The sequence below is a fragment of the Eufriesea mexicana genome, unplaced genomic scaffold, assembly GCF_001483705.2.
Source record: "Eufriesea mexicana isolate 0111107269 unplaced genomic scaffold, ASM148370v2 scaffold107, whole genome shotgun sequence".
Lineage (NCBI taxonomy): Eukaryota > Metazoa > Arthropoda > Insecta > Hymenoptera > Apidae > Eufriesea > Eufriesea mexicana.
This window is the reverse complement of record NW_016908335.1, coordinates 1,254,063-1,262,703: the sequence shown is the minus strand read 5'-3', so window position 1 is coordinate 1,262,703 and position 8,641 is coordinate 1,254,063. Positions and strand designations below refer to the sequence as shown.

The 8,641-nt window shown below is 47.5% G+C and overlaps 1 protein-coding gene across 1 annotated transcript in view; it reads right to left on the bottom strand.

Annotated features, from left to right (window-relative positions):
- Positions 1-8,641, bottom strand: part of LOC108555306 (dipeptidase 1) — a 68,873-nt gene that overhangs the window by 16,250 nt on the left and 43,982 nt on the right. The window contains exons 6-7 of the mRNA XM_017910884.1: positions 4,633-4,809; positions 3,275-3,359 (exon numbers count right to left, since the gene is read on the bottom strand). Of these exons, the coding sequence (XP_017766373.1) occupies positions 3,275-3,359; positions 4,633-4,809 (262 nt within the window). The remainder of the gene's footprint in view (positions 1-3,274; positions 3,360-4,632; positions 4,810-8,641) is intronic.

Here is an 8,641-nt window from a genome sequence, read left to right as displayed (position 1 = left end):
CGGATTTCAATATACAATACGGGTTCTAGCAACAAGGCTACGTTGGAAAAATACAAGTCGGCGAAGAGGTAAAAAACTAAAACTGAAACTGAAAACTGACACTGAACTGAACTGGAACTGGAGCTGACTTTTCGCAAATTTTGTGGGTGCTTATATAATGTTAGTTTTTGGTGGGGCGAAGATGATTGGCCCTTAGTGAAAGTAGGAACGAGTCAATCGTTTTTGGACTCTGAAATTAGTCTGCGTTTAGCAACCAGGCCCTTCTAGTGACTACGGGCCAACGAATCGTTAGTCATCCAACATTTGTAATAGCATTCGCACACGCGATACGCGCAAATTCGCAATTATTTTGAGACCCTAATCAGGTCTATGTCAATTAAGTTTGATTAGACCGTGTCTTAGACACTGTCACGTCAGCGTAGCAGACCTTACAATCTCGCGAATCTCATGTCCGAGTCACTCTTGAACCAACCTTCTTTGGATAATATTTTAATAATAAATTTAGTTACACCGATAATTTCCTCGCGAAAGGGGGTCGTAGTTCTATTCGGTGGCACTTTCGAGCATCTTCAGCGTCCGTCAATGAGACGAGATAGAAATGTCATCGAGACAAGATAAAAAGAGAAAAAAATCCGTGCAGAAAGTAAAAGTTTCGAATAAATTTCGCCATTTAATCGGATCTATCCTCGGATCTATCCACGCGACCCTTCGTTGCCCGTTTCACCGAGTCCTATCGATCCTCGTCGAAGTCACGAACTTCCTTTATCGTCCGATCTTCGGCTGATACTCTTGCCTCGCTACCCACGGAGGAAGACACAGTCGATGGAACGGAAAAAAAGGGAAATCTGCGACGAGAGAGGGCAAATGAAATTCGTGACTCCTCGGGGAGAGCTATTTCGCTTTAAGCTCTCTTTCCCACCGTCGCTTTGGCTCGCGATATTTGCCTGCCGTTGGCTGCATTTCGTATTCCCAGCGCCGCGCCGTGGCCGTTGCAAGTGCGGAGGTTAACGCGAAAACGCGCCAAACTGGTTACACGCGGATCGGTATTTTGCTTGGCGACAATTGAAAACCGCGCGCGCGATCCGAGCAGAATTCTGGAATTTTCCATAGCGATCTGGAAATTTTGCCTGGATTTTGATCTCGTCGGGAAAGTCCGAACGCGTATAGGTAATCGGGGTAAGAAAAATTGCGAAATTGCACGAAGCGGAGTGACCTCCATCCTGTCCGTGCGGCTTGGCGCACGAAGCGGAAGTGCGACGAATGGAGGACTGTATCGCGTGGTGGCCGAGGAGGGTGAGGACGAAGGAAATGCCAAGTTCCCTGCCGTTCGCGTTGAAATTCTAAAGTTTCCTACGTTCGCGTCTCATGAATCACAAAGGGTTCGCAGATATGAAAGTGCAATTGCCCGTTGCCGACTCGACGCAGTCGCGTTCGATGAAGAATATTTTTTTCCTTCCCTTTGGCGCTTTGGAGCCGCGTTGGAACAGGCTGCTGCATAAATTCGCTCTTGCTCTGGTATATTTCATTTCTACGTAGAAATGCGAAGTTTATTCGAAGCGTGGCCCGTTTGCATTCGGGTCCCCGAAACTGTTCTCTCGCCGAGTGTACGAGCGCACGACATCCCGTTTGTCTATTGGTCCACGAATCGGGCAAATTTTCGAACCGAGTGATTTTAATCGAAGGGATTCATTTACGTATTTTTTGAAAAAGGTCACTCGTGGCACACGCGAAAGGGTCGCGGTTCGATCGCGCGGAAATTTTCGCGATTCCGTGCCGCCATTTTGGAGAATGGTACCGGTGAATGGCGTCGCCATGTTCGAGTGGCAGCGCGTATTGCGCGATCGAGTGTCGCTGGAAAGCACGTGCAGTCGAATTTATCAGGCAGTTGATTAACCCTTTATGACCCTACGTTTCGTTTCGTTCGATACCGCCAATTTTTGTCGGAATAAAAACACGACCATTTGGTTTTTCATTTGTTTTTTGATTTTCGACAGAAACGTGTTGGATGACTAACGATTCGTTGGCCCTTAGTCGCTAGAAGGACCGCAGACCAATTTCAGAGTCCAAAAACAATTGACTCATTCCTTCTTTCACTAAGGGCCAATGGTCATCTTCACCCCACCAAAAACTAACATTATATAAGCACCCACAAAATCTGCGAAAGGACAGTTTCAGTACAGTTTTCAGTTCAGTAGTCGGTTCAGTCAGTTGCAGTTTCAATTTCTGTTTTGTTTTTTTGTTGTATTCCAAGTAAGTATTTATTTTCGTTAGAACTTACAGACGAACTTTGAGTCTAACAATGCGGCCGAATACGTACCAGATCTTTTTAACAACGTGACTCCAACTGACTATTAGAGGAAGACTAACTCGACATTTGGGACAATGGGCAATATCTATATCTGAATTAAGAAATAAGTGGGTGTTGTCCACAGATCGAAGGTTAAGAGAGGATGATGCAGGGAAGGTCAGCGTTCGAGCGAGCAATAGGGCGTTAAGGATGAGTAAGGGATACAAAGGGAAAGTTAGCCGGTCTGGAGTTTCTCTGATGTACATAGGTAAACACCTATAGATGACAGTCCTCTAACATTTTCCTCTCCGCCGACTTGTATTTTTCCAACGTAGCCTTGTTGCTCGAACCCGTGTTGTATATTGACATCCGGGTTCTAACAAATGTATCAAATGTCGTATTATTTTCTTGATCTTCGACACCTAATTTCGGAGGAATTTCGGTCGATTATCGTTCCTCCGATGAATCTCGAGGAACGATTCTTTACGTGGCGTGGATAAGACCCGGTCTCTATGGGAATAAGTTCGATGTATAAGAAAATTGGCGGCTGTCCCGAGAGCTCTTTAGCGGTCTTGCTAACCGGGAACGGAAAATATCGGGGTCTCCAGATGGTGGGAGCTATGCGAGGCGCGGCTCAGCTGGAGGAAACGATATTAACGCGCGGGAAAAGGGAAAAAGGAGAATTTCGACGCGATTCCAGCGTCCCCTTCAATTAGCTTTTATCCTGGAATATGGGACGATGATCGTGCCAGCGGCTCGTAGTTATGCGGAATAAAGACCGAGGGCAAGGTTGATTGGAACGGAAAAAGGGAAGGCATTAGCCTTCCTAAAGGAACTTTATCAGTCCGAACAAAGGCGTCTCACCCTGGATAGCGAAGATATCTATCTCGCACGGTATCTAATCGTTAGCCGGTGACGTCTGGAATCGCTCGCACGTGACGTGTTTATAAATTACCGTTGACATAAATAATCTCTCGTTTAACTTACCGGCTACGTCTTCCAGCGTCGACTTCTCGCCGCAGCTGATAAAATGGGGGTAGAAGGACACCATGACTATACCGTCTGTTTGCGCCTGGAACAGAAACGGGGGACGAAAAAGACTAGTTAGACTCGTTGTCGTTCGTGAGATAGATTTAACCCTCTGCACTCGAGAGGTGCCTCTCAGTCACCATTTAATCAGATTCTAAAGATGGACTTTAATTAATATATCAAATTTACAATTACTCAACGATGCATGGAATATCGAAGTAAAATAATTCTACGTCTTAATTTTCATACGATTTCTTATTTACCGTTTTAGAAATATCGTCGGCTTTATGGCAGGAAGGCTTCGAATTACTATTTTCCTGTAACGAAAAAACCCCCGAGTGCAAAGGGTTAATCTTTTAAGATTTTCTGCTATAAAGCTGACGATATTTTTTCCAGCAGCGAAGAAGGAATCGTATAATAATTAACACGTAGAATTATTTGATTTCGATACCTCGTTACATTATTTTAAAATTGACATATTAATGAATATCGAGCTTCGAATTTTTATCAAATGGCGACTGAAGGGCGCCTCTCGAGTGCAAAGGGTTAACACTGGATTTACGGATGTTGATTATATACCTATTTTTACCGAAGTGAGTCAGTTTGACTCATACAAGAAAATTGGACTTTGCAAAGAAAATAGTTGCAAATCGATTTAAATGGAAGATTTATTATTAAAAAATTCATTGAAAATATTTTTTGCATATAAAGTTTGTTTTTGAAATATATTTTCGGCAAATATTTCTATTACATTCAGCACAAAGGCTGTCACATTGAACTTGAATTTTTGTCAATGGAGTGAAAGTGTTCTCGACATCTCTATATTTACTTAGCTGATGTTGCTCAGACCTGATGTAAGCTATAAATTTCACGTGTTATGCGATTAATTGTTAAATTATTTTACGAATCAAATTGGCTCACGAACGTAAAAATAGGTATACTATATTCGATAATGCGAAATGGAGGGGTCTGCGGGGGACAGGAATGAACCCTTTGCACTCGGCGATTCTTTCGTTACAGGAAAATAGTAATTCGAAGACTTTCTACCACAAAGTCGACGATATTTTTAAAACGGTAAATAAGAAATCGTATGCAAATTAAGACGTACAATTATTTTATTTTGATATTGCACATCACGTTGGGTAATTGTAAATTTGATCTTTAGAATTTGATTAAATGGCGACTGAGAAGCGCCCATCGAGTGCAAAGTGTTAACATTTACATATATTTCATTAATTCAATTTTTAACGAGTCGAATGGGCCCAGTCAAATAAATCCAGCGTTAGTCGTAAGAGAAATCGGTATGAAAAACTCACCAATCGTCGGAGTGCATGGTCAGGCACGTTTCGGGAGGAATTGCAGAGGGCGTGGGCGCTGCTGTGGCTGAAGATAACGGGCGCCCTCGACGTCTTCATGGCGACCAGCATCGTGGGCACGGAGACGTGCGACAGGTCCACCATCATTCCGAGTCGATTCATCTCGAGGACGACACTCTGCAAACGTCCAGTCGGAGGGGATAATTGGGCTAAGTTTCGAGTATCGCGAGGACGGATTTTTCTTTGCCCCTTTTACCGCGATAATGGCACTCGAGAGCTCGCGGGCCGTTTCGTCCCGAAGTAGTCTCAAAGATATCCCGGGGACGGTGCGTTAAAATCGATCGGCCCATTTCGCGGATTTACCGACTGCTCTCGGATCGAAAAGCCCGGATTAACGCGGCTTAAACCGGTCGAAACGAGCCGGTTATCAGAAGAAGAGGAACGGTGATCGGGAGAACGGAGGACCGAGTTGGTCTCGAGGGATAATTCGCGTTTTTGTGTCCCCCGTACGGGGAAATTAACCGGAAGGGGATAAGCTTGGATCGTCTTCGCGTTCGATTGTCTCGGGAATGAAAATTCTCTGCGCGACGCGTACGCCGTATGCTAGTTCGTAGCTGGCTCACGCGTGATCCGTGACACTTATTGCGGCAGCCGTTCGATCGGATTGAAATTCACGACAGACGGTTCCTTAGATACTTTGTTTGCGAGGAATTCCAATTCGAGCACGCGGAACCCGAGATTCATAGTTGGATATTCGGAGAAATCGCGTGATCTTCCGTATTCTAGGCGCGTCCCGGCCTAGAATACGCTATTTGTTCCAGTCGCTTTGGCACCCGGGCGAATCGCGTTTCGAATTCGATCTAATAATCGCATGACGCGCCGCGGGGATGGTGCGGAATTTTTGCAAAAGCACCGAAGGGATCCCTGGTCCCGGCCGCTTCTTTCGCAGATAAGAGCTTTCCAATAGCTTCTATCGAGAGATCCGCTGTCGCGTCGCTGGAAATATCGCCCGTGATATCTGACGTCCGTACTTCCGAGATACGGTTACTAATACGAAATTCGATTTCACCGGTTGACACTTGTCATTTTCGCTGGGACAAAAAGAAGGCGACCGGGCGTTCTTTCTCCTCCTCGTAGCAGTGTGGCCACTGCTCGCGTTCCACTCGGTCATTCCCGGTGCGAACAATCGCGCTCTTTTCATCCGGGGTCGGAATAAAATGCAGCGAAACTGGCACACGATCGATAAGTACCGAAGGATTACGGTGGTCTTAGTTTCTTCTCTCATCGACGATCGTCTGACAACATCGGGGTGAACGATTCATTGCCTCCGGGTTGCAGCGCGGAGAGGTCTGCCGGAAACAGAGTCATCGTTCGCATTCCGAGAACGTTCTCTTCCGCCTCTCCGGAAAACGTCGCATCCATTAAACGGGGTCGCTTTGTTAAATCAGTGCCGTCTTTCGGTCGAATCTCTCAAGATTCCTGTTTATCTCGTTCCTCCTCTGAAAGTTCGTGCTCTCGTCTCTCGTTTCCGTTCCTTTCGCGACGACGAGGAACACGCTCCCCTCGTAACTAACGGTTCTCATGCCGGTTCCCTTTCTTCCGAGTCTTCCCGTATCCCGTTCGACGTAACGTCACCGTGCCCGTCGCATTCGAGGCAAATTAGCCGGCAGACGAATTTATCGTTAACTGCAGCGGCCATTATCGCGAAATTAGCGAAGTTGCAGTATCTTTCGGGCGAAGTAGTCGTCGTTAGACGCGGCGAGTTATCTCGCGAATCCCTAGCATTTCTCCCTGCTACCTTCCGCCGAATGCTCGCACCCGTTAAACGAGAATGCTTCATTAAAGTAACAACGCGATAAACTTCACTCTTTGGGATTGCTTGCCCCACCCTTCGCCGGGTTCCACCCCGCGATTTCACGGACTCGCGTCCTTCGGATCGTTACAGTTTCCTCGGCAGCGAGTGCACCGACCACGCGAGACCTCGCCCCGGGGCGACCCCTTCCGGTTTCCGTCGCCGAGATTTTAGCGACGGGACCCCCCACGGAAACATCCCGCAGCGACGTCCCATCCGCTCGCTAAAAGCAACGAAAAGACGCTCCATCGGGAAAGACGAGACTCGAGTCACGCGTGGAGGCCCCCGATCCGAGGAGAACGAACGAATGGAATAGGAAATGGCGTGGCTTCTTCGTGTACGCCGGTCGAATAAGCACATTCCTTCAGCCCGTGTTCCGATCTTCGATTCTCGAATGGGAAATTTTTAACGCGGATCGCGAGTTCCAGGTGGAGAGATTGCATTAAAGATCGGTTGTTCCGGGAAAGGAAGGGGAAATCACTCAGGGTTTCGCGGCACGGAAACTGTAGGGTGGAACACGTGCAAGTGACGCTCGACAGAATGATATTCACCGGGAAAGCGAGGGTTTCATAAAGGCAGTCGAATCTCGCGAGCTCTGTACGCTCGGTTTTCTTCGATCACGCGAACGATTTATCAGTCTGTCTCTTCGGCGTGATGGCCGACATCGTCGTTCATCTTCCCGCGATGTTCCACAGTCTGTTTCAAACTCTTGCTTCCGTTCACCTTGAACTACCATCGGGCCACAAACGAGTAGGGACTTTTCCTTTAATTCTTCCGCGAGAGATTACTCTCCCCGGCTTGGGGAGAGGTTGCATAAAAAGACGTTTAAGGGATGAAAAATGGCCGGGGTTTCCGCGGGGAGAAAGTTAGACGAAGGTCACTGATTTTACCTTCCGTGATACACTCGCCGACGATTCATTTCTTTCGGGGGCATAAGTCAGATGGCGGTTATATTTTTTTCCCGCCCATTGAAAGAATCCACCCCCGTGAATCTCGAGGTTAAGGTGGCGTAACACCGTGTAGGCCGACAGGATGACGAATAGATCTCGTTCTTCCACCGGTCCTTTTCGAAGGGTACTCCCGCGTTATATAGCTTCCTCTTTTCCCTCGTCACTCTCCTGCATCCTTGGGAATTCGGTGCTCGGTAACGCCCGAGACCTCGTCCTATTCGCGTCCTCTAAAGACCACGATTCACCACCGGCCACCCCACCCGACGCGCAAGAAAGCAATCAAAAATCTCATCTGCCGCGAGAACCGATCGAGGCTTTTTCTTCGCTCGAAAGTTCCCGGAAATCGCTCGGCTAACAGATGGCCGAAGGATACGCGAAACAACGCCGGGAGAGGGTGTAGCTTTTCGAGGGTGGCTCGCTTTTTATTCTCGAAACTGCAAAGTCACCGGGACACGAGCAGTCGTCCGGTTATCCTGTTCTTTCCAGGCGGTGAAACTTCGTCTCTTGATACTTCTGTTTGTTACCGGCTGCCGCCGTTATCGTCGGCCAGCAACTTCAGTTACGAAACTGTCGATGCTACGGCCGCCTATTTAGACGGGAACTTTCAGAAACAAGCTGGCAGCTGGCCTCAAAAGGGCGGCTGGTCATTCTGCGGAACGCTTTCCAAAACTTATCGGTCGGATACAACCTAGTGTCGCGAACTTGGAGGTGTTCAGCGTTCCATGGCGAACGTCCGCCCCACGAATTTTCGACGGCCGTGTTCGGTCCACGGGATCGATACGGGATCCAGGGTCCAGACCAGGATCGAACGTTGCACGCTCGATCCAGTTACCATCCGTATGTAAGGGGTGGAGAACAGAGAGCTGGGTTAAAATGTGCGAGAGGAATCTTTATTTGGATGGCGGCACCCTGCGTCGAGATTTATCTTTGCTTCGAGGAACCATTTAGGTTATCAATTCTCGAAGCTGGGTTCGTGAGTGACGCAATGGGTTACCATAGAGCCTATAACAACCTTGCCGAAGATTTGACGGGGCACGCTTCTTGACAGTCCATCGTCTGCGCCACGTATCATAGAAGACTTCGAGCTTCCGCTTTGTGGCAAAGGATCGGATTTATAGAAATTGAAGTTTAAACTTTGATTTTATTTTATTCTCTACAAATGCGCGGAGACTTGAGTCTTGATGCAGGCGGTGGATTATCGAAAGAG